The sequence below is a fragment of the Empidonax traillii genome, unplaced genomic scaffold (assembly GCF_003031625.1).
Source record: "Empidonax traillii isolate 1590-97213 ecotype Southwest subspecies unplaced genomic scaffold, ASM303162v1 scaffold985:size400688, whole genome shotgun sequence".
Classification (NCBI taxonomy): domain Eukaryota; kingdom Metazoa; phylum Chordata; class Aves; order Passeriformes; family Tyrannidae; genus Empidonax; species Empidonax traillii.
In genome coordinates, this window is record NW_020956178.1 from 70865 (window position 1) to 97298 (window position 26434).

At 37.0% G+C, this 26434-nt stretch overlaps 1 protein-coding gene across 2 annotated transcripts in view; it reads left to right on the plus strand.

Annotated features, from left to right (window-relative positions):
• The window catches only part of CDKL5 (cyclin dependent kinase like 5), a 129150-nt gene that overhangs the window by 26897 nt on the left and 75819 nt on the right, over window positions 1–26434 (plus strand). For both annotated transcript variants that reach the window (XM_027903597.1, XM_027903598.1), the window contains exons 2-3: window positions 19311–19542; window positions 20067–20101. In XM_027903597.1, the coding sequence (XP_027759398.1) occupies window positions 19479–19542; window positions 20067–20101 (99 nt within the window). In that variant the 5' untranslated portion in view covers window positions 19311–19478. The remainder of the gene's footprint in view (window positions 1–19310; window positions 19543–20066; window positions 20102–26434) is intronic.

Consider the following 26434-nt stretch of genomic DNA (forward strand, 5'->3'; position numbering starts at 1 on the left):
AAAGGGGAGGGGAAAAACAAAGGTAAAGACATGAAAAAATTATAGAGAATTTACGTAAATAATACTGAAACAATCTTGCCAGAAGAATCTGTTGCATTAACTGAGAGTTAATACCCATTAAATTAAATAAATATCCTTGAAATTACTGCAAGAATGACGAGTATATTTGAATCAAAACCCACATAAACTGAAAAAGGGGATATGTTCTTTTACGTTTTCTTATTAAAAAAAATTGAAATGTTAAAAATTGTAAGGTTTTGGAACACGTTTTGCGTAGATGAAGTCAACAAGGAAATGTTAAAGTTCGGATGGAATGTCTTACAGATATTACTGAGTGCCTTTCTGCCTGCACTGTATGGCCTGGCAGTCATTACAGCAATGCAAAGCCACTTATCTGTTACTGTTTCACGTACAATAAGATTTTTGGGAAATTTGATTGAAAAGATAATAGATACTCAAAGAATGGCATGTGTTTATGTATGGCATGTTTTCCTTTCCGTGTTTGAATTCGGTACTAGTCTGTGTGAAGACTGTTCTGTTCTTTTTTAAAAAGTGCGCTGCACACCTGTATGTATACTGAATGCTCCTTTCCATGTGTAGTGTGTTAGTGATTTGAAAAATACAGTCAAACATTTTGTAACAGCAAAAATAAATGGTAAACTCTACAAAATTAAAATCAGCCAAGCACCTCAACATAAAACAGTGTGCTATTTTAAAGAAAAATAAAACCTGTATTATTATTGTCTGACTAATGTATAAAAATAAATACCATATGTCTTGCAAAATAACATCTGTTCTCTTGAAAAGAAACTTTGTCCATGCCTTTTGCTTACTGTACCTATTAATTTAGTTGACTGTATCCCTCAGTACAGTCAGTGTTTTGGCTACTAATGAAACTATTTTAGAGCGTAATTCTTAAAAGTTGTTTTAAGTAGACCAAAATATTAGCTTAAAACAAATGCCCCTTTTTTTTTTTTTTTTTTAATAGAACAACATGAAAATACTAAAATTAGATTATTTTTCTCGGGCTTGTAGAAAGCGCAAACTTTATAAAACCTTGTATGTGAGATTTGCAATCACCCGTTTCTGTTGTGGGTAATTCAGATGGATTGAGCTGCGAGTTCTCTGGAAAACTTGCTAGCAATGGGGGAACACCTGAGAAAGCATCTCACCGTCTCAGTTGATCTTGTTTGATTATTCAGGTCATCTGGGCCCCAGCTTCTCCTTCTAGAGCATATTTTTTGTGTACTGAACTGATTTACGCAGGAAAAACCAAGTAAGCACAGGGCTTTCTAAAATGGTAATTTTGGGGACTGAAAAGCACCTTTCCTCTCAGTATTTTGATTTGCAGGCTTGGGGGAGTTCCCAGTGACAACTGAGGTCTTATCTGAGTACAAAAAAAGGAGCTAACCAGCCACCATGACACTGAAAAAAAGAGATGAGATTGTGTTTCAGTTCACTGCACAGAAGGAAAACTTTGTTTTCCTTTAGGGATTTTTCAAAACTAATTGTGTGCCATTTGAGAAGCTGTTAAGAGAACAAGATAGAATGAAACTTAGAAGTACTTTGGTAGACTTCAGTTTTGTTACCATAGGCGTAGTATAATGGATTGGTTTGATATTGGGAGAAAGTGACAACATTTTTAAAAAAAGCAAACAGCAAAAATCCTAGCGAACTTGAGGCAGTTGAATGTGCTTTTTGTTAAATGTGTGTGAATGTGTGTGAATGTAAGAGTAGTACAGAAGCTTCCTTGAGACTCTTGAATAGTTATCTGCTCTTCCTTGTGCTCTTAAATTTTTTGATTTGGCTTGGGTTTTGTGTGAATTGTTTTCTTCTCCTTGCTGATTTGGCTCTAAATGTGATACAGGATTTTTTTTTTTTTTTTTTTGGTTTGGATACTACAGTCAAAGCACTTCTGTCATCATGTTGTTGTAGCTTGTCTTGTTTGAAATGCTCCACAAACCTAATAAGGATTACAGACTTGAGTCCTGAGCAACCCAATTGAATGCCTTTGTCCCATTTTGAACAAGAGCAGAGCAGGCTCCCTTCCAGCCACATTTATTCTGTGGCTCTGTTCTAGTGCACCTCCTTCTTTATAGGTCTGCTGCCCACTTCTGGAAACCAGCTTTTATTTTTTCACAGGCTGGGTGTGGTTATAGGTTTGTCATCCAGACACTCTCCAAGGCGAATGCTTCTTTACATTTTCTCTCCCATTATTTTTTCTTACAACTATGTATACTATATAGTATGTATATCTTTTTATAAATATATATGTGTGTATATAAAAATATAAACTGTATACATACAACAAGTGTTGCGTTTGTGGCTGCTAACACTTGGTTGATGTATCTGGAGCTTTCTTGCATCTTTGCTTCTCCTGTCTGACAGGTTACGTGGTGTCAAGAGTTTATTGTATGAAAGCTCATACTTGCAACTTCAGTTATGAGTGTTTAGAAGCTGGTTAGTAGGTTGGTTAGTGCTTTCCAGTGAATTAAATTACGTGTTATAAAGGTGAGCATTTTTAATTAAGGTAGTACGTTTGATTGTAACTGGTTTACACATTGATGCCAAATACCCTGAGTGTTGAAAAGTTTGCTGATCTAAATTACGTGTTGAAAGAGAAGCTCAGTGTAGGTGTAGCTTTGCTGGAAGCCGAGCCTTTAGCAAATGTTGATTGCTTTCTTCCTTCCAGCTGTAAAAGCTCTTATCTGAATTTTCTACCTTTTTTTAGATCAGGTATTCAGTATTGTGGTTAAAGGCATGAGCGTAGATACTTGTTTTACTCCTAATGAAGGAGTCCTTGGCAGATTAAGATTTCTCTGATGTGGTCTCACTGCCAGATCTAGAAAGAATTTCCTGGTTTGCTGAGGGAAAATGTGCGTGGCTGTTCTACTGAAATTTTGGGGTTTTATCTGTTGTGTAGTAATGGCATGAGATTAGATTGACCCGTATCTCAAAAGGTGCCATAGAACTCTACTGCTGTTGTACTCCCTCCACCCAAAACCTCTGTTTATATTTCACTCTCAGGGTAACTTTCTTGGGGAATATTAAGATTCCTCCAAGCTAGGTTTCTGAAGCTGGCTTTTGTTCCTGCAAAAAAACTATGAGAAGTAGGTCAGAGCCCTTCTAGGGTGTGGGACTGAGACCGTGGGTGTCTAGTGGGGAAGGCGATAGAGAGGGCCAGAGCCTTGTGTTCTTATTTCTCATTGTCTTGGGTTCTATGAGAAAGTTGGTTGGTTAATTGAAGGCTTGTCAAGGTTTTGGCTTCCTTTCCATGTGGAATTTAGTAGACATTAGAGCCTCTAGTGACACAGCAGTCTTTTGCTCTTCAGTTCTCAGTGGCCTCTTACTGATTTGTGTGCAGAATGTGTAACGCTGTTAATGTTAAGACATTTTGAGGCTGAAAAATATTTATCACCTCAAAAACTGACTTAGATTATATCCAAAAGAAACACTAAAGTAATTTTGTTGTGGTGTTTTTTTGTTTTTGGTTTTTGTTTTGTTTTGTTTTGGGTTTGGTTGGGTTTTTTTTTAATTGTTTTTGTTTTGGTTTTGGGTGTTTTTGTGTTTTTTTTTGTTTTGTTTTGTTTTTTCTGTAGTTGAAGTTCTGTGAACTAGGAGAAAAGGTGTTTTGTGATCTACACTGTCATATGCTTTGTTGGGAAGTGGGTGCTGGGATCCTTATTGCACTGAGGATAGGAAATGCTGTGGTTCTGTAATTCTTTGCCTATGAATGAGCTGGAACACACCACCAGTGGCTGATGCTTTGTATTGTGGTGGCTTTGGTTTGTAGACTTTTTCCAAGTAGTTTACACAATCTTACAATAAAGCATAATATATTTCCTATAATCTCTTCAGTACTAGATGGATTTGAGTTCTCATAGCAGTAGACTTTAAAAAATATTCTTGATTCATTTAAATGTGGCACAAATGTTACTGGTGAAAATTTTGATTTTTAGTTTAGTGTAAATCTACCATCACAATACTTATTTTTAACTAATTAGGTTAGAATTGAAAATAAATCAGGCTTTACATAGTAAAAGCATGTTTTCCTTGCCAAATTCAAGCTGGCACATTCAGTGTCCCAACAGTTTACATAAACTAAGCTGGATGAATTTAAATTGGGCAGAGAACTGATAAAAGGACACCAACTAAATTAGGTCTGGGTTTTTGTATGAATTGCAGTCGCTTAGTGGCCACCTAAAAGTACCTCTGTTGTAACTAAAATAAGTGTTTATTATGGCTAAACTTTTAGTCTCCTGAATTCTTGAACTCAAACTTTAGTGGTTTGCTACTTTGGATACTTCAGATGGGGTTAAATACTATTTCTCCTTTTTCTTTTTATTAAACGTTCATTTTAACATGTTTGCTAAAGAAGTAGACACAAGTTTACAAATAGCTTTGAGGAGACCTTGCCTGTGTATGGTGTGTCTTGGGAGGGTATTTCCCTTTTCTCATACAAAAGAAGAGGATGCAGATTATCTTTGATGGCATGGTGTATTTAAAAAATGGGTGAAGATCTTTTCTTTTGCTTTCGGAATCAAGTCTTGCAAGATCTCATTAATTCAGGGTTTTGGGTTGCAAATGTGTTTGTCTTCCTAATAATGGCATTTGACAATACATTAATTATTAATAAAACTATGTTAGAGAAAGTCCATCAACACTTCTTTCAGCACGCTTTGAATAGTTGCTTTTGTTTGCAGTATGAATATATATGTGCATATTTCATTAACCTTTATCTTGCGTGACAAATGCCTGAAGTTAACTATGTCCCATGTCTTATTTCCAGTGTTACTGAGCTCCTACTGCTGCTCACAGGCTGAAATAGAAGTAAGATTATTGCATTTCACCGCCACTGGAGCTAAGGGTAGAAAATTATTTAAGTTCTCAGTTGGCCAAGTTCTCAGCTTGCCAAGAAACAAGTTTCTAATAGTTGGAAAATGTGCTGATGGATTCCTCCCCCCTTCCCCCAGTTAATTGAACTTCAAGAGCTAGAATATATTTCTGAAGTGAATTGAGAGCTTATTATTGGAGCAGATTCAAGTACTATAAGGAGAAGTTCTAAGGGAAGAAAAAAAAGGAAGGCTTGCTTTTACATAAGTGAAAGAAAAGGGCCGATACCTCCTCCTCACACCCCCAAACAAGATCAGAATGGTATTAGATTTTGCTTCTCTGTTTTTAATTGCAAATTAATAAAAATGGCAGTATAATTTGCATTCACATCTCATGGCAATAATGACAGACTATATATTATGAGAAATTGACTCTTTTAGTGCTGGAGAAAGCAGACATTTTCCTTGTAGTTGTCTTCATTAAAATGAAAATTGTTCTCTAGTACACTGGGCGAAGTGTGATCTGCATATCTGTTATACCCTCGTGTGGGTGACATTCCTTTTTTAATTCATGAGCTGCTGTCATTACAGGTTTGTAAACATGTAATGCCTTCAGTCCAAAGTGTGGCTTTATTTTACAAGTATTTTCTCTGTAGAGCTTTCAGAAAGCAGTGGTCTGAATGAATCTTCCAGGCCACAGGTGTAAGAGAGGTCTGGTTTCCTTAGTAGTTTTTCTGCACTGCAAAAGTGTCATTTATTATTGTAATGGCATAGCCTTTTATAGCAGATCTTCAACCATGGAGAAAGATATCCATCAGACCCTTTCTTCATTCTTGTAGAGTTCAACTTGTGAACTTAGACTAAAAATACAAAATAAATTACCTTTTCTTGCTCAGGAACTTGGGATCCATTTAAAAGTGCAAAAAAGAGAGTAGGTTTTGATTTGAATTAAGCTTTTGGCTTATGTATGATTCATTTCTAGAAAGTAGAATTCAAATTATTCACAATCACTTTCAATAAAGACAAGAAAGGTGGTCATTTAGCTGAGCTTCTAAGAAATTAAATTTATTGGAAAGAGGACTTTGTCCCCTGTCATTAGAAGTAGTTGCATACATATGTACATTTCTGTGTGTGTATGTGTATATATGTATATCTGTAGAGATAAAAAAAAAAAAATTGACCTTGTGTGTCTGTGTAGCCATTTGTGGGTTTATTTGCAAGGGGTTTTGGCTGTTGGTTTGCATGAGAACCAGTTACAAAACTTACCAGTCATACTTCTAGGAACAAATTGGCAAAATCCTCCTTTTATCGAGCTGAGTGAAGTGTAATCATGTTTTCAAAAAGCCCCCAAAGAACAAAAAACCCCTCAATATACCCTGACATAGTATTATGTACTAGGGAGGTAGGGAGTTAGGGAATTTTAAATAAGAGGACAAAGCAAATGAAAGAAAAACATATTTAGACTGGACCATTGTTTGGACTAAAAGACCCATTGTAGAAAGAGATGTCATAACTTTTTCATGTTAAATTTATTGAAAAAGACAAAGCTATTGTATACCCTCCACTCCAATGACAGCAGTGACAGCCTTCAAAAGGTAATCTATAAACTAGTTGATAATTTTTACTCCTTTTTTTTTTCCTCCCTTGAATTAGCATTTTTGAATGCTTTATCCTCCTCCTAGTGAAGTTAACTGTTAGGTTTTTTGTAGATGAAGCAATTTAAATTTTGGAAATTTTACTAAATAAGAAAATTATCATTACTCTTTTTTTTCTGTATTCTGGGTTTCTGAAACAACAAAGCACATACCCATAGAGTGACAATAGCAAATTTTATGTCCATTTTACATTACAGGCAACTAACTAGATTTATTCTTTTAAAACAATAAGAAAGCAGGCAGAGAATATAGCCTATTTTTTACCATTATTCAGTATTAACAATGGAGAAGAGAAGGTGGCTTCTAAAGTTGGGTACTTTATGCAAATTCATTCTCTTGCATAAGCTACAGAGCAGTAGAACATAACACTGTCATTAAAACTGACTCATAGCATTCAACAGAAGGTGTGTTTCAAGCTTTAAAAGTACTAAGAGAATTAATGCAGTCTAGTAAATATCTTGCAGTGGGAAAAATACTTGAGCTGAATTTCGTTGCAAAATGCTGTTGTGCAAATTGTTTTGAAAAGGATTTTGCTTTTGAAAATATCTGAGCATGCAGGCAGAGAAATGGAGTTATTCTAGAGTATTTTGATAAGTTGAAAAATGGGTGCAGATGGGCTGGGTAATGCTTTTAACATCCACAGTTGCAGTTCCAGCTCAGGATGAAGACTCTTACATTGCTTGATTGTCTTTTAGCTCCCTTCACTGGGGCCAGAGGGAAGACTCCTATACATTAGAAAAATCTGTCTCCAGCAGTAGGTATTTAGCTCTGTCAGTTGGTGTTTTGATGGGTTTGCTTGGGTTGGTTTTTTTGACGTAGTAGGTGGGAGTAGGAAATACGTATCTAGTACCACAAAAGGCCTAAGTGTTAAACTTGCATTTCAAGTGGTTTGGTATGCAGTCTCAGCAACAAAGAAAGCGGTATAATCCAAAGAAGATTACAAGAATTATTTCTAACTTTTTGTCTGAGTAAATAGTAATAATACCTGGATTACAAAGGAAAGTGGAGATTATTCTTCCAATGTTAGAAAGGCACAGAGAGAACATCAGTGAAAAGAATTAATATGGTGTGTAATCTTGCCTGTTGGCTCCCTACCAGTGGCTTCTTTGGCTGCACGTGCTGGGTTGGGCACGGGGTCAGTGTATTGCTGCTTTGGGGTTGCTGCCTCTGGTGGGTGAGGAAATGTCTTGATATGCTCCCATTCGGTTCTAGTTTCTTCATGACCAATATTCAGGCCTGTCAGGATACAGTTTACTTTCTTACAAACAAGAGACCACTGTTTCATCTCTTTGATTTAGAGTCTTTTACCTCAGAAACTCCCTAGCAGCCCTTGTCAGTATAACTGAGCTTTGGGTAGTCCTTTTTAATCCTCTGAGACATAGTGTGCCCTATATTTTTGACAACCTTTATTTTCTTTGTTGTTTTTGCTTTTCTTTTGTGGGAAATAAATAGCAATGACTTTCTGGGAGTAGACTTTTGTGTTCATATCTCCCAAATTACTTGTATTTCCCTTAGTGTTAGAAGACTGTTTGTACAAGAAGTAACTAGATAAATTAGAAACAGTAAAGTCACTTATGCAAATACTGACTTTTGGATGCAAGTCTGTATTTTTTTATAAACTAATATAAATCTCAAATATCATGATGAACTTACTGTTCATACCTAAAGTATCTCCTCCTCAGAATTTTGTTTTCTTCTTTTCTTTCATTTCAGAACTTGCCCATATGCCAGCCTTTCACTGTCTTCTTCTGTGACTCTCCAGAGTAGCTTCCCTTCTCTTTCTCTCTCACCCACCCTTCTTGCCCTTTGCCAGGAGCATTGCCTTCCCTCTTTATTCCCTTCTCCCTTACCGCCCTCCCCGCTCCGTAATTAAATTCTGAGGACAGAGAAACTCATGAAGGATGAAAATCAGGATTGTGAGCTTTTTTGATTACCTTTCCTTTAGTAGGCCTGCCAACATTATTTACTGTTTAGATGCATCTTCCTTTTAAGACCTGTTTTTCAGGTCCTCTTTTGGGTCACTTACATATCCAGACATGCTTTTGCTGCCATGGGAATCTCCCATGCAAGAAGCTGTGAGCATAGCAGAGAGGAGCTCTGTTTGGCACTTGTGAAGCAGTCTCCTTGGGAGAAAGGCCATGTGTCTGTCATTTCCTATTTATGTTTAAATATTTTTCCATTGATACATCTAATCTGGATGATTCTTCTTTCGATTATAATGACTAAATTGTATATACTGGTCTTTTACCCTTTTTTTTTTCTTTTTTTTTGGTTATACCTCATGCCCTCAGTAGCAAACTCCTCTATTTAGTTTACAGAAAATTTTGTCAGAATAATGTTGACTAGGTCAGTGGCATTCTTTCATTGAGCTTTTTTTTAAAATACTAATATTTTTGACAAAAATACTAGCTAAGTACAGTTCATTGGTTATGCATATTTTACCAGTACATTGGTGGTGGTGGATGAAAGTATAGAGCAATTATAGACTGCATTTGTGTTAAGAACTTCAGTCTGCTCATTCATATTTTTAATTATGAGGATAGTTTTCATGTTCTATGAGATTTAAAATGGTTTTTTTTTCCTTTTAACTACTAAATGGAGACCACTAGGCTGAAATCACAAGAGAAACTATTCCTTTATTTTATTTTTTCAAAGTCATTACAGAAGCTGGCATTGAAACAGCATTATTATTAAAAAAAAAATTATTATCACATCCTGTTTGCAGAGATGAATCAAATTGCCTCCTAATGTTTTTGAAGTTTTTTCCTGTGTCATCTGGTGAGACTTTCATTTACCTGAAGATTCATATTTTACCACAGCAATTCTGTTGATGCAAAGAACCAGTACCTTAGAATGGTTTCAGACATTAAAGAAAAGTCCTACAAATGCATCTAATAGTTGAAATAAGCAGGAGAGGAGAAGTGAACATCATAATGAGTACACATCTTTGCAGTTCAGTTTCTGTGGTGGGTTGACCTTGGTGGCCACCGGGTGCCCTCCAAAGCTGCTCTGTCACCCACCTCCTCCTGGAATCACAGAACAGCTTGGGTTGGAAGAGACCTCAGTGATCATCTTGTTCCATCCCCCTTCCCGTGGCTTGGGATGCCAGCCCCTAGATCGGGAACCTGGCCTTGAACATGTCCCCAGGGAGGGGACATGCGCAGCTTCTCTGGGCAACCTGTTCCAGAGTCTCACCGCTCTGGATGGCACCTCCTCCCTCTCCTGCACAGACCTCGATGTCTGCTGGGCTGCTTTTCTCGTATATTCTCACTCCTCTTTCCATCTGCAATCGCTCTGGGCTGTTTTTATCCCATTCTTAAATATGTAACCCCCCCTGCCCTCCCAAAACCTGTCCACACAAACCTAATGCAGTTTCATAGTAGTGGTTTTTGGAGTCTTTTAAGTTTGAGAAATAAAATCATAGAATCTTCTCTGTCCTCATATAGAATTAGAGATACTAAGTTTAGGAATGCCAAATAATTTTTTCACAGTACCTTCAATTTGTAGTGTAAGGAGAAGGGTTTACAGTAGGAACTGTGAATTTCAGTGGTTTTATCAAACGGTCTCTTTAAAGGGAGTAAGTCTCTCGAGTGCTGCAGGCCTGGTTGCAGGGCTCACATTCAACCTCTGCCTCAGTCCTTGGATAGTGTGTATGGGATGGCAGACTGTCAGCCTTTATAATTATGTTACTAGCTTCTCAGTTTCCATTCATTTTTATTGAAGGTGATTCTTTTACCTGTTTCTTTATATCAGAACTGTCCCCTGCCTTCTTTCATACTAATACTTCTGTGCATCTTCCAACCTGAAGTTCACTTGCAATTTTGAATATTGAAGCTCAAGGGTGGCTCACTTGTTTTTTTTCTGAAAAAGAGGTTCTGCTTTAGCAAATGCTCTAGTTGTTTTAAATCCACAGCCACTAGATTTTAGAAATTTTAAGCTGCCAAGCCCTGGACTACCCTGACGGTAGTAGGATTTTTCCAGCTGTGTGAGATGGAAGTGTGTCTTTTGGTCATTGAAGAGATTTTTGAGTACAAACATTCAAAAGCAATTAAAAATCATAACAGTCTGTTTTCCTCACAACCAGCCAGTTTCATGTTCGTGTCAATAGAACTTAAATTTTATGTTTAGATAGTACATTTGGTACATGAATGAATATGAATAATAGTGCTCCCAGAGTGTTTTTTCTTGTAAACAGATGAACTCTTCATTCATCAGTGTCCATTCATGGATGCAGTTACCAGGGGTGGAGATAAGCATATAATCTTGTGCAGAAGATAATATTCTGGACTTCATTGCTTTTGCCCCATTACATTTTTAAGTGTATTTTTTGCTGCTTTTGGATGAAATCACTAAATTAAACCTGTGCTTTTGCTTCTGCATTTTTTTCTCTACTGGGAAGTTGTTTACAGGTGTTGCAAATTGAATTGGTCACCTTAATACATCTTCCAAATACATTACTACAGTGTAGTAATTCATTAGCAGATTGAAGTTCCCTTGCCTGAAGGTGTTATAGTGCTCAGCACAAGAGCACCTGTCATAACAGCACAAGTCAACACTCTGTTGCTCTAATTTCTCTGCAGTGGATTTGCACTGAACATAAAGTTTTTTCAGTTTTCAGACTCCTCCCTAAAATTGTCCTTGGTACATGATACATTGCTGCTTCTGCTGCTTCTGTGGCAGTGCATTCCACACACTCAAAGCTTTCATCCTGTGCCTCAAGGAAGATTTTATTAATAAGTTCTTATAACAGTTAACAATTAACAAATAATGTTAATTGAGAGGAATTGTTGGGGTTATTTTTTGGTTTTTCTCCTCTTTATTTGGAATGTGAATCTTTTTTATTGAATTTCAGCTTACTGTAATGGTCATAACCTCATAATGCAGTCTGAGACACTTTGGAGATTAGTCTTCTTGACTTGGATTTCACTTAATTGATTTATTCACCTATGTAAGTTTAACAGGTTTTTTTTCAACTGGAAAGCATAGCAAAACTCACTTTGAATTTAAAAATCCTTAGCACTCAGTCACTCTGATAATAGACATTATAAAAAACCCCCCAACTATCAAGTGTACAGTAAGCACATTCATATACTTCTAGTATTAATTGTACCCGGTTAAATTGGAATCAGACTGTTAGTCATTGAGTGGCTTCTTTTTGTCCTTTATTGAAAACTTTAGATGGCATTTTTTCCCAAGTTAACTTCGTAAAAGATGGATCAGGATTATTTAAATAAAATATTTCTGATTATTTGTCTGGAAAACACATCAAGAAGAAATGATAAACGTTTTTATCATGTAATTGGAAAATAGTTCTATTCATTTGCATATATTGTATTTTCTTAATTTAGTACTAAATTTTTGGGGGGATCCCCCCTCAGATTTCTGTTTGTTCCATGTATTTGGTATGCCCTTTTAAAGGAAAAGGGGATTTCTTGGGTTTTTTCTTCTTTTGACGTCAGATGGTGAGCCAGTAATCTGTATTTAATGATATGCTTGAAGATTACAAGGAGAGTAGTCATTGCAGTTGTTTTGATCTGCATTAGAATGCCCACAGAATTTAGTTTCAGCATTCATTTGCTATTTATAAATACTTTATATTCACCTATACTGTTCTGTACTCTAAGGAGAAAAATCCATCTCAGCCAAAGCCAGTGCAGAGAGGAACATCTGACTTTTAGAATTTGGATGGGAGTTATTTCTAGAACAATGAAGACAAAACTGGGTTGGCAGGAGGGGGAAACTTTGTCAGATTATAAGAATTTCAGTCCTATTAAATCACCAGTATGCTTTGTGTGTGCATGTATGGAAGATCCGGTGGCTGATCCAGTTAGGAATGCATGAGAGGACTTTTTTTGAAGTGGCCAGGTCTTCTGCATCTGTTGTTTTGTGTGCTGCCAGCATGGCAGTGTAGCATTGCAGTGCTCTGCCATTGTGGAGAGGAACCTCGCAGTGCCAGCAGACTGCCAGGGACTGGGGAGAGTGATGGAAGAGCTCGAGAGGCCCATTCTTTCTACAAATACCCTGCTGAGCTCAAACTTCAGAGCAGACCTTCAACTGACTGGCTGCTTCTAACATGTTCCCTCAAAGAGAATATACTGTACTTTTCTTGAGCGGGAAGATCTTCTGCCCTCTGCTCAAGATTTTGAATATGCCCTTTTTTTTTTTTTTTGGTAAAGGAGGAAACTTTTATGCTCTACACCCTTTCCCCCCCCCCGCCCCAAGTATGAATCTTCAAACACGAATGTGCGAATTGAGCAAAGTGAGTCCTGATGTGTGACTAAAAACAGCAGCTTTTTTGGGGTACTTATAAAGGTGAAAAAAAACGATGTCTCTAATATTATTTTGTAGTATTATATTGAGAATTTAAAGTCCATGGCAGATTGTCAAAGATAATATGGGACTACGTAGTAAACAACGTGATAAATGAATATAGGATATTACTGGAGACTGCTGTTCTGAGAAGGGAGAAGGAAAGATTAAAATCAAAAACTGGCTTCTAAGGAGACCACTACAAATACTGTGTCAGATAAAGAATTATTATCTTCTTCCACAGTAAGCTATTCTGTTATGAAATAAGACTTTTGTGTATCTAAAGAAAATAATCTTTTTTCCTTACCCCTCTTTGCCTAAGAGTGTATCAGTAAACCGAAGTGTGCTTTTACTTCAACTACAGATGTTGGGCACTCGTGTTTGATAGAAGTGAAAGCGTGTCAGGCTCCTTGTGCCAGAAGAAACTGCATAAGGCTTTGGATTTCACAGGTTGCTGTTGAGAGTGTTCTCCTCTGAACACCGATGTTTTCTCTTCAGAGCTGCCACAGGTACAGCGGAGCCTGCCCAGCCTGCGTAAAGACCAGCCTGAACTGCGTAAGAAGCTGTCACACCCACAATAGACTTACTTGTTAAGGTTCTTATTGGAGAGCAAGACTAAAATGGAAGCAAAATTGTCTTTCCTGTCCTTCTGTTATGACTCATGGGAGCTGCTTTTGTGCTCAACGCTTTCATAATCAGTCTGCTTCTTTGTCAGTATGGTCTTAGAAGCATCCTGCTAAGCACCCACTCTTTTTGAGTTGGCCACAGCTGTTAGGGAAGATCATGAATCCTGCGTTTTAACTCCAAGAAGTGAATTTATTTCATGTATTCAGGATGAGCTGAATTTATTTTTGAAGGTGTGGTTGAATACAAAAGGAGGAGCACTTATTAAACACGATAAAACAAACCAAATCAGTATTGCTGCCCTGGCCTTCAAGCTCAGTTTTGCTTTAGGAATTTAACCAAACAGGTATCTTTAGTGGTTGGGAACTGATTCATCCCTTTCCCTAGTTGTGTGCTTGCTGCAGGATGGAAACTTTGTTCAGGTTCTTTCCCATGGACCCCTGGCCCTGCTGCCATGGAGACCTGCTGCCTTTTAGTCCAGTTGTGTGACAGTGATTTCTCTCGATGTATAACTTATTCAGATGCATTTGCAGGTTTCAGTATATCAATAGCTATTAAAAAAACCCCCAACCAAGTCCTCCAAAAACCAACAATGGTGAAGACAGGTTTCAATGATGACACTAGTAATGTCAATAAAAGCTTTCTGGAGCTGAATTTTAAAACCTGTGAGCTTGTGCAAGCAACCTTGGTGTTTTGCTTTTACATAATTTGTTCAAGTTTGATAGTTTTCTAAATTTTGTATTTATTTTCACCAGCTGTTCTTTTCATTTCTAATTTTTTTTATTGGCAGAGAAGGAGAGATTGAAGCTTAGAGTATGAAAAATGGCTTACTATAATTGCAAGTTCTTGTTGCTTTTTTGTTTTTCTTTTTTTTTTTTTGTTTTAATTTTTTGTTTTTCAACTTCCACTCTGTGGATTTCTTCATATTATGAAATCTTGATGGCTCTTCCTCCAGAATCTTATCCCTTTAGAAGGTCTACTGTCCCTCCATAAAATGGAAAAATGAAGTGGTAGCTTTTTTCCCAGTTAAGGAGTGAGACTGGCGAAACATTGCTAGCAGTATGATTGTATTATTTTTCTGTCCATTCTTAAAGTAAGAATGTTGCTACTAACATCCTCCTTACAGCTTTTCATATGCTGAATTTGTTCTTCCTAATCAGTAATTCCTTATAATAATCCTGGTGTGTTTTTCTGGATTGGTAAATCCATAATTTTTTTTCCCAACTGTTTTCTTTACCCTGTCACTTGTATATTCAGCGATAACACCGAATCAGGTGCTTGTAACTCTAACTTGCATTTTCCTGGAAAATCTCGATAAATAGAACTACACATATACAGGGGAAGAGAAGAAAAGTCTAAGAAGAAGGCTAACAGAGGTGGTTAATGCTGCCTTTCATCTCTGTACCTTTTAGACAGAAGACATGTCAGGGTGTGGATTTTGGGGATGACCATCAAAAACAGGTACCTATAAGGTGTAAGTTCTTCACATTTGTTTGCGAACCCACTGCTTTGTCAGTGAACAGAGGAAAATGTAACAAGCCTGTAAAAATTCTTAGTTGTATCCTCTCAGTGAGTAGACAATAAATAAGTACAAAGAATAAGTTTACCTCTTGGTTTAGGAGAGCAAGAGGGATGTGTATTATCCGCTGGCAAGAAGCTTGTTTAAAAGCCCATGGATGACTTTGAAGTCAATTAAAAGTTTGTAACTGACTTCAGCAGGGTGCAAATTGACTCTTTCTGTCTTGATAAATTAAATTAACTGTATACTTGATGTACAAGATGCTGATATACAAATCTAACTCTATTTCTAGAACTGTTTCATTTCTACAAATTTTGTGAAGACAGGTCTGCCTCAAGTATTTTATAACTTTCACTAAATGTCTATACTAAAATCGAATGTTATAAAAGGTGCTTTCCCTCTCTACACAGCTGTTGATAATTATGAAATAATGAACAGCATTTTTACTTAGGTTTGAGGCTTTGGACTGAGTGGTTAAGTTTGATGCTTTTGGGGGATGTGCTAGAATTCTTAATGGTCATGAAGGGAAAAGGAATTGAGGAAGAGCTAGGGTTTTTCCCCATTGCTTTAATTTAAATGCAAATGATCAGCTACCATAATGCTGTAATGCATAATTCTGTATGATCATTCCAAAAATGTTTGTACATTTTCTGGTTTTTACATATAAGCCTTACGTGCTATCACGAAACAGCTACATTTGTTTCAAAATCTCACACTGTAATATCTCTAGATTAAGTAAAACTAATTTGTTCTTTTTCATTTCATGACATTTTATTTTGCTGAGTTGGCTCTGCATTTTGTAGAACATCCTGGTAACTTGAGATCATCTCAATGATCTGTTGGTTTAATTCGTAAGTTGATGTGCTGTGAATTTGGCTGCCTTAGAAAGGGATATTAGGAGAATGAGTGCTATTTCCCTACTGAGAACCTTTGAGAGGTAAATGATGGCCTTATTTCCTCTTCTGCAAGGGTTATTGATCTAGCCAGCAGGCAGCTTATGAAAACAGATCAGTGTGGCACTAAGTGCAAAAAATGAAATTGTGGTTGCTATTATTAAGATTTTCCTTGATGATTTCAGTGTTCAGTTTGAAAGAATCCAGCCTGTCTTTACTAAGTTACAGAATAATGTAATTCTTGCTATGGATAACTTTCTTCAAATTACTTTTTTGTTTAAACCTTCCTGATTTTTTTCCTTTATTTTTATATTACACACTCTGCCATTCATAAGACTCTGTGTCATTCATGGAGTTTTGAGCTCATGGTATCAGCTTCCCTGCAAAAATCAGTGATTTTAAAAACAATCTTAACAAGGCTTTCAAAAAGCAGAAAAATCCCAGAAAGTTCAGTGGTTGCTGCCACTGAACACATATTTTTAGCAGTTTGGTTTTAATCTTTCAGGAGCTTTTGATGGCAAAGATCTCAAACAAGCAAATAAATTCTATCTAGGGATTAGATGGGTCTGGCTAGTCTGAGTTCACTAATGTTTGAATTATAGCCCTGCTTGAGGCAAAAGAGCTGGGGCAAAAAGTGTTTGGGTATGAATCCATACTACTGCTGCATTCCACTTGTCATCTTTCATTAGCTTTCCTTTTCATTTCAAGATAAAGTTCTCATAAAGTGCTCTCAGCAGAATTGGGCACAAGGATGACTGGAGCTAGTGCAGGAGAGGTGGGTCAGTCAAGCGTAGTTTCCTTTTGGGAGCCCCCTGTACGTGCATCTGTATTACCTGCGCTGTCAGTCATGGTGCACTCTGGGGAGAATTAGAGGAGCTAGTTCCTGTGTTTCTTTGGAAGTGTATCGCCTCTAAAGTGGTGAGTGAACACTGATAAATGAGTTGACAGGCTTTTACCTTTAAGGAATTACATGTGAATGCTGCTGTAAGTGCCACGCATCCAGGAGCAGCAGTGTAACAAGGGGATCAGCTTTCTGTGGCTCTTACTTCTGCTGCAATGAGAAGGGAAGACTACATGATCAGTGGGGAGAGGAAGATGTATAGTACTGAATTTCACAGAATCATTGAATGTTAAGGGTTGGAAGGGACCTCAAAGATCATCTAGTCCCAACCTCCCCTGCCATGGGCAGGAACACCTTCCAGTAGACCAGGTTGCTTAACGCCCTGTCCAACCTGGCCTTCAACACTGCCAGGGTTGGGGCACCCACAACCTCCCTGGTTAGGGATTTCAGAAAGGAAGGTTTAGCTGCTTGCAAGTGTAAGCTTTATTCCCAGTAAAAAGCTAAAATAAAGTAAAAAAAAAAAAAAAAAAAAAAAAAAAAAAAAAAAAAAAAAAGGATCACAAACCTGTAGGACTATATAGCTTTAAGTAGTTTAAGAGAAATTTGGAAATTATGAATAAGGGACAGGGGAAACTGCATCTAATTTTCTTCTTGAGTTTTGATACATTTATCTCATAAGTTGCTTCACTGTTTCATCGTAGATCCAAGAAGCATTGTGTACACTATAAGGCAGAAGGACAATGTACAGTTATAACATTAGCAGATAAGTAATGAATGTTATCACACACTAAATTCCAGAAGGACTTGTCAATGAATAATGTTGGGAGCTGAAGCAGCAGATTTGCTGATGTTACTGCATAGTGCTAATAGAAAACAGAGTGTATGTTCTCTGACTGTTACTTTCTTTCTGGCAAGGAATTTTGCTCTTCTGAACCTGGCTGGCCAGTTTTCTTGCATCTTGCTTCCGTTATGGCATTAATGGTTGTTTCAAGGTCTCTGTGGCAGTATTTCTGTCACAGCTGCAGCAAGGGGACAGTCAGCTGTGCCTTGTGCCTGGCACCAGCCTGTGTCAGTAGAAAGCTGAAGCAGCTCAGTGAGGACTCTGTTCTCATGTTGGTGGGTACAACTGAGCAGATGCTCTTGCTTTTCCAGGGCCTCATGTTTTTAGTTCATTAACCAGAAAGTCTGGACAAACAGTACAAAGGATTTTGTGAGAAGGAGATGCCAAATAGGATCGGAGGAGAGTATCTGGAAGGGAAAGGAGAGAGTATTTCATGCAGTTCACAAGTGAAGAAAAAAATTGATTATTTAAAACAGTAAATTAAACAACTGAAATAACCCATTAAGGAGTGGGCAGCTTTTTAAAAAACAAAGGCAAATCAAAAAACCAGAACCAGCCCTTCAATTTGAAAGTTTGCAAAATACTGTGGTTAAATCACTCTGGAGTTGCTTCTAAAATAACAAACCCCCTCATATTACCTGCCTGTGTCTTGCTGAAGCAAGTGTCATTGAAATTTCCCTCCACCCTTGAGTCGTCCTTTTGTTATGTGTGACTTGGTCAACACAGGGCTTTTGGCCAGCACCTCTGGCTTATAGTGAAATCCCATTTGTGTGAGCTGAACCCAGTATTATTGGGTCACACTGACCCATTACACGTTAGCTAATTAAATGCCTTCACTTCTATGATGCCATCTCGTTCTTCATGAGTAACTCTCTTCTTAGATCACTGAATCGTGAAAATGATACATTTCCAAGTCATGGTGAAGCTTTTTTTTAATTGGTTGGGTTTTTTGTTGTTTTGGTGGGTTTTTTTGTTGTTGTTTTTGTTTTGTTTTGTTTTGTTTTTTGAATTTGGGATATATGCCTTTAATATTAGGGAAACAAATACAGTCTGCTACAGAGTTAGCAAAACCAAACTTTAGTTTGTTTTGGTTGGTTCTTAATGGGCTTCTGAGATGATAGAAGTGGTGAGCCTGAAACAGGCCAAAAAACTTTGCTTTTTTCCTGTGCCTGATTTGAAAAATTCCTTCAACATTTGGGAAACATGGAAAAAAAAACTTTGTAAGCATTTTTTTTTGTTTGTCACATTTCCATAAAATAAACTTATAGTTGAAATAATTTTTAAATCTGATTGTTAGTCAGTCTAGCAAATAATTTCCTTTTTTCTTTTTAAACAATCACAGGAAATAGTAGAAGAAAAATATTTTCTTCTGTATAGTGCTCTTTCTACCTCATCCTTTTTATCATTCCAGTGGACAAATAAGAAAGTAACTAAACAAAATCTGGTTTTATCCCTACCTGTCAATATACACCATAAGTAATTATAAGTGTATTTTGCTTACTGAGATAGTTCCTGCCAACATTTTTGTTTGCTTCTGTTCTATAGAAAAATCACTTTATACAAATTAGTTATTACTGTAATAGTCATCCTGTGTATGGGATTACAAGGCCAGCTGTTGTGTCAGATATATGTTCTCAGGGGGTTCTGTCCATTATCCGTGCTGGTAAGCTCTCCTGGTCATAAAATGTAGAAGTAAATTAATTTTCTGTTACAATTGTTAGACTGTATTGGTGTGATGTCTTTCTCTTATGGAAATTAAGTACTAACTACATGATTTTCTCTTTTTTTCCCCCCAGGAAGCTACTGACTGCCTAGAAATTAAGAAAGGCTGTGAGAATTCTAGTTGATCAAGGTGGAATTATTTTTTTTCCAAGAGCCTTTTCACAATTGCCTTTTGCAAAGTCTTCAGCTGCTCCCCTTTGTGCCATGTTTTGTGGCTCTCACCGTAAGAGGAATTTGTCTTGATGAAGATTCCTAACATTGGTAATGTGATGAATAAATTTGAGATCCTTGGGGTTGTAGGTGAAGGTAAGTAATATCTTAATAAAAAATTACTTGGAATTTTGCATAGGTTTGGCTTGGTCGTCTTGATGGTAATAAGTTATCTATTGCAAAATATTGCTTATATGCAGATAATAAAAAACCATCAGTTTATTCTCTGTGGCTTCTTTAAATTTTCTTCTCGGATGGAGAGGTTTGGAAGCTGAAAGAAATGGAAGAGAAATGGGATGGTTTTGGGGTTTTTTGTTTGTTTGTTTGTTTGTTTGTTTTCCCCTAAAAGTTTAGTATAATTATTTCTCATTAATGGTACTAGGGAGATACAAATTATCAAAAATAATTTCAGTGTTTTAAAATCCATTTACTTTCAAGCAATTTTTATAAAATTGTTTCAGTATGCAAAGATTTAGTACCCATATATGCAAGTTCTGGATATATAATGCTGGGAACAATATTATTTCTATATGCAGGAGGTGACAGAACACTGTTTTATCTTGCCACTTTTAAGTTTCTTCTGCATTAAGATGGTTTATATCTTGTCTTCTTTGTTTCAGGAGCCTATGGCGTTGTACTTAAATGCAGACACAAGGTAAGTAAATTGCTTTGAGGTCAGAGATAAATGTTGGTGTTTGGGTGAAACAGTGACTTCTTATGAGAACTAAGATGTTACTGTGTATGAGATCTGGCATCTGGAGTAGGCTTTTTCTTGCATTTAGTTACTCAGTTTTTTAATTGCAAGTGTCAGAGGAAATTGCTGTATCTAGTACCAAACTTCAGTTTTTTGGTGTATAATATTTGTCTGAAATATTAATGTTTCTTTAATCTCAACTAAGAGAGTTTTTTTTTATAAAAAGACCCAAAAAAGTTGTTTTGGAACACAATTTATACTTAAGCAGTCTCAATTAGAATGCCAAATTATTTGCCAAATACTGTTGGATAAGCACTTACCTCTCTTGGAAGGGGCAGGGGGAGGAAGTGGGATCCATGTGGAATTTCTACAGCTTCAGGACAATCAAACAAGAAAGCAGTGACGTTTTTGGTTGTTAATTTTAATTTTTAAGATGAAGAAGTTGAAAAGGAAAGAAAAAATACTGTTTGAGACAAAAATGAAGTCTGGCAACCTGTCTACGCTATTTTAACTACTCTCTAAGTTGGATGTATCTGAACTTGCTGCTCATCAACAGGGAACTGACACAAACTACTTTTGCTGTCTTTGCAGCAGCACTGTAGTCATACAACAAAGTAATTTTTCTGAAGCAGAATCTTTCAGAATCATAGAATTATTCATTTTTAGTGACCTAAGAATATACAAACGTTTCTTTGTGTAGTTCGTACCTTTTTCTAGACAAAGTTAACACTGTGCAGGGTTGTGTTCCTGCGGTGGCTTTTAGCACATGTGCAGAAGGACTTTTGCACACAATGTATGGTTATATCTGGAGTATCTTACACTGACTTAAAATTAAAAAAAGGAAAATATATTAGAATGTGGAAAGATCCTGTCTCAAGCTGAAGCCTTGTTGGGCTTGGTGGTCTATAACAGTCAATAGAACGACTTTGGTAAATTGAAAATTTTTAGATAGTTATGGTATAATAGTTCAGGGTGAGTAGTTTGAGAGTATCTGCGTAGTGACAATATGGTTTATCCTAGGAGGCTCTATTCTTTATGGAAGGTAACCTCACTGAAACTCAAGAAGTTTCTAGGATTTCCTGCATTGCTGAGTGAAATTTAAACTCTACAAAAACAGTTCTAAGAGTGTAGTATAATGGCAGGATAACCTGTTATCCAGGTTCCTATGAGAATACCTCGCAGGGTACCAGATTACTAGAAAGGAAGACTTTCCTTTAGCAGAGGGAAGTACTTCTTCCTACTGCATGTGTAAGGATGCTGATTTGCTTGTGAGGATCTAAATTTTTAGGTAGTTGCACCATTTTTTCTGTAGCTTCATCTTAATCGAAACAACTGTATAGAAGGTGTAAAACAAAGTGGTATTTCTTAAAACTTCTAGAAAGTGGGTTTACTAAGACCAGGGGTTTCCAGTATTTGGAGATCTGAAGAAAAGGTGAGGTATGTTGCTGTTTTCATCTTACTGATTTGCGATTCTCACTTACTTAAAACAAGCTGCACTCAGCCTTCAAGGGCAGATGACTTTAGGAGCCATCAGTTCTACCAAAATAAAATAACCATCCTAAAGTTGACCGCTACTTCTATAGGAAACCAAAGACTTAATTCACTTTCATGCAGTTTTAACAGAATGACCTGGAAATGCAAGTATGTGTGGTTTGCTTTGGTTTGGTTTTTTGCTTGCTTTGTTGTTGTTGTGGTTTTTTTTTTTGTTTGGGTGTTTTGTTTTGGGGTGGGTTTTTTTTTACTGTTTGGCTGCTGGTGGGCCTACTTTTGAATGTAGAAGTGTTTATATTCATCTTTCTAAATATTGGAAATATGCCAGGATCAAATTCTCAGCTTTTGTAAGTTAATATATCTCCATCGTCTTGGTGAGAGGGTAAATGTTGTGTGAAATGAGGAGCCAGCTCCTAATTGCAACAATTTTCCAACATATAATCCACTAGTACTTTAGTAAATATGTAGCTTTTTGCCTCAGTGCATTTCACAGGCATGTGTATATGCATTTAAATTGGAGAGAACGGTGTAAGGAGCAAATACCTTGTCATTATTATATGTGTTTTTCCTTTGCTGAGGGAACATTATCAGAAAAGCTAAAGTAGCTCCTCTAGAATGACTGTGTTTACATTATTATGCAGCATGTTTTTATCACAAATCCTTTATTGATAATTGTGGTTTGTGCATAAAGATTACTTGTTCATCTGAGTTTTTCTTCTGATGTGAATCTAATACAAATAATGTTGAAATAAAGCAGATCTTTTTCCCTTTTTTTCGTTTAATCAGAAGACTTTCCCTAAAGATGTATAGTGAAGTACATTTTGTTTGATGATACTGGAAATACATTTGATAGTCACTAGCTGTTAAAATAGCCTACCTTGGCTTATTGGATCTTGGCTATGTTTTCTGAAAAGAAAAGCCACTGCGATAGTTCAGCAGTGTCAGAGATCATGCCTGAGGAAAAGAATCTTAGCTAATGTTTAAGACTTGTCAAATATTTGCCCTTTAAATAAAACCACTATCGTCTTTACTTTGAAAAGGGGGCTTGTTGCTTCATGCAGAGTTAACCTTTGCTAATAGGGATTTAGGCACAACTATCAGGAGGGCCCTTATATCAGGTACAGAACTAACATGATAATATTGTGATTTGAAATCAATAAAATTATAATCAGGTGCTGTGGTAAAGCCCTAAGCATCCAAGGATAGGCACATGGAGAAAGAAGCCTGAAGGAAAAAAATTAAGTTGAAAATTGGTGTGAAAAGGGAATGTATTGTTAAACTGTCATATAATAGACTGTGTATATAGGAGGAACATTGACAATTGTAGCAGCAAATTGAAGTTTGTAGAAGTGAGGTGAATATATCCTTAAATGACTGAGGTAAGTGGAGACTGTGTCCAGGTAGGCAAGATGATGACACTGGAACAGGGTCATTCGTTAGAAAGGGGCAAAACTTACCACAGGACCAGGCTGGAGAGGAAGAAGGATTCATAATAGCAGGCAGTCAAACCATAAGAAGCATTTGGACAATGCTCCCAGGCACATGGTGAGACTCTTGGGCTGTCCTGTGCAGGTCCAGGAGTTGAACTTTGATGATCCTTGTGAGTTCCTTCCGACTCAGGATAATCTATGATTCTATTGCCTGTATACACCTATCTGTATGTATAAATTTATAATATATTTTTAGGTTAGCGAGGTATGCAGGAAGGTATGTGGTGATTCAGTTTCTTTAAAAGCACAGCAGAAATTTATGAAATCTCCCAGACTTCTTCTCTTGCAGTGTGCTGTGTGTTCTTAGAGGCCTCAAGCCTGGGGGGATACAGTTTAATGATTTGGAACTTGGATGCCAGTTGTTCTTATATGTAAAGCATCTCCTGCCTAATGAGATATTTTTTCTGCTCTTGTATTTTATAAGTGAGTCTGGTTTTGGTTGTTTTTAATAATATGAGATATTTGTAGTCCTTTTCCTTTAAGATAACACCACTGAATTCCTGTATTAAAAACAAACAAAAAGAAACAAAATTATTAGTTTACAGAATTATTTGGCACTTCTGTGCACTAAAGAGTAATGAAAAATAACCTTTTGAATAGGTTTAATACTTCCAGGCAATTTCTTCTTAACCTAATATTTAATTTTGTCTTGTTTGAACCTTCTGTAATACTCCTGCATTATGTTCTGATAAGTTGTGTGTGTACCTCAGAATATCTGAAAGAAATATTTGCTCACCTTTTAAAGAAAGTTATGGTTTGCTCATTAGAAAATAAAATTAATATCCATATGTAGCAGAATCATTAGTTTTCATTTAAGTATCTTAGCTTTTTCAATCTCTTTTGTTACTAAGTCCCCTACTGACCATCAGGGGCACAGTTTTCTTACTTTTTCCTTTGAAACCAACATTTTTTTTTCCTACAGGTAGCCCACTTCTGCACTCTTTGCACTGCTGGTTTGTGTTTGAGCTCAGTGAGGAATTCCCCTTTTACCGGTGTTGGCCAAATGGAGAAAATTTTCCCGGGGCCTTTACTGCACTTTAACAAAGTCACCGCGGAAGAGCAACCAGCCCCCACAGACTCCTTTACCCTTTAGGGCTGTCTCTAAGCAGGTCCTAGAATAAGGTGAAATCTGTTATGTTGAAAGTACAGGATTGTATTTCTACTGTCCCTCTTTCTTAATTCTTTCAGGATCTTAAACTCCACTCTATCATGGTGGAGATGCTGGTCTGTTGTAATCCCAGTAAGAAAGGCATTCAGACTCTGTAAATGTAATTTTAAGCGCTGCTTCTTTAATGAGTATTACTTTTTAATAAGGTAAAAATGGTACAGGTAATCTTACATCCCTTTAGATGCTGGGAATCTTGGGTTATGCAGCATCAGAATGACCTCTGGTCAGGGTGCAGCATGCTGTGCAGACCATGTCTGTGAATAGGGATTGCCCCATTTTCATTATTCAAGATATTACAGGATTTTTTTACAATAAAACTCCTAATCATTTCTTCTGTCAAACAATAAGACTGTTCTCAGGAGAACTTCTCACTACATCCCTGGATAAAGGCAAGGCCATACAGGTGAGGTAACTGCAGATGTCGAGTGGGAGCTGCCTGCAGGCTCCTCTGTTAAAACCACCTGGCTGAGTTTGTCCTGCAGCCCAGGGACCTGAGCAGCCCAGGCCTGGGCCACCTCGGCTGAACTCTGATGTGCATCACTAATTCCTCCTTGTACAGAGGTCTTCTGGCCAGGGTGACTACACGTTGTCCCTGCCTCTTAGGTCACCATCAACCTTCATATTCCTGTTGGTTCATTAGTCAGTTGTGTAAAGAAATTACCTTCTCTGTCTTCCAAAAATCTGATTTTCTCCATCATGCTGTGTTACCCTTTGTGCAGATGTTGGAGTGTTTTAAGTCCTCTGTGAAAACTGGACCCTATTGCAAGGCTTCCCTTAAGAAGGCTTTATCTATTTTGCTCTCCTGATCAGGTGCTTTGAAGCAATGTTCCCCTGAATGTCACCTGTGTTATTGTGTCTTCAAGCCCTCATGCAAAAATTTTAAATTTGTTCCTTACCTATTTCAAAGCAAAAGTACATACACTCCAGCCTCCCTTTCCTCTGCAGAATCTCCTTCCCTTCTTAGTTCAACCTTCTACAAATATTCGGTGTCTGTTCATGACAGTGCTCCGATCGTGTGAGCTATTCCATTACATTTTCTGTAATCCTAATGCGTGATTTCATCATCTAGGATGACAGGTAGCTCAGATAACTCAAATTTCTGTAACTGCACGGACTCCTAGTTCCTCCTGTTTGTTTCTCATGAATTTTATTTACAGGCACCTGGGACCAGGTCATGCCTCTTTCACAGAAGGAATGAGACGTTCATATTTGTAGAAAATTTGGGGTATCTAATATTCTAAAAAAAGAGTTCTGAATTTGCCTGGTGGATGTTAGAATCCCTTTTCTGACTCACGTATCTTCTAATTTTATTAACATCTTCTCACTTGAAATCTGCTAGTTCTTCTTTTTATGTTGATGAGTTTCTCTTTAGTGCTGAAATTAAAAGGTAAGTGTACTTGTTTGTAAAAGTTGCATTTATCTTCAGTGTGCTGTGGTTTATGATGTTCTTGCTTTGTATTTGGCTTTCAAGGTTCCTTAGCTCCCCAGCATGTGTTAAGCCAAGTGCTTGGACTGAAGAATAAAGTCACTGAAGTTTCTATTTAATTTTTTTTTTATCATATTATCTTTTGTACTGAAATGGATACAGCTCTTTTTTCTGTTTTTGTTTGGATTAGACTGACTTGACAGTAGTTACTGTTTGGTAGATTGATAAATTAAATGATGAGTAAGTGAAAAATCTGAGTTCTCACAATGAGATGAGATTGCTGCCTGTGTTTTTTCCCCCTCAGTGCTACAGTCTCTCATATAGTGGAGGGAGTATGAACTGATTTCAGATTTTGACTGCTCAGCTAGAGAATGAACTTGCATTGCCTGGTGTTTGAACACTGGAATACTAGCTGTGCTGATCCAGAATTTTCTGGGGTTTGGTGTTTGTATTTCACTAATGTTTCTGTAATACTGTGAGTCAAGGAGAGGTATTTCTATCTGCTTTTGACAAAAATAGATATTAGGTACAACATTGCTATTCGACATGTTAGTGACAAATGTGAAGGTCAGTGTGAAAGTAGTGCTCTTAAAAGTTAAGGGAACCAGCCTGCAGTGGCAAGGAATAGAAGATAATGCAGAGCATTTAGCATTACATGGCAAGTGATTCCATTCAGGGAAATAATACTTTAAATGTTTGTGTTTCTTCATGTGCAATTG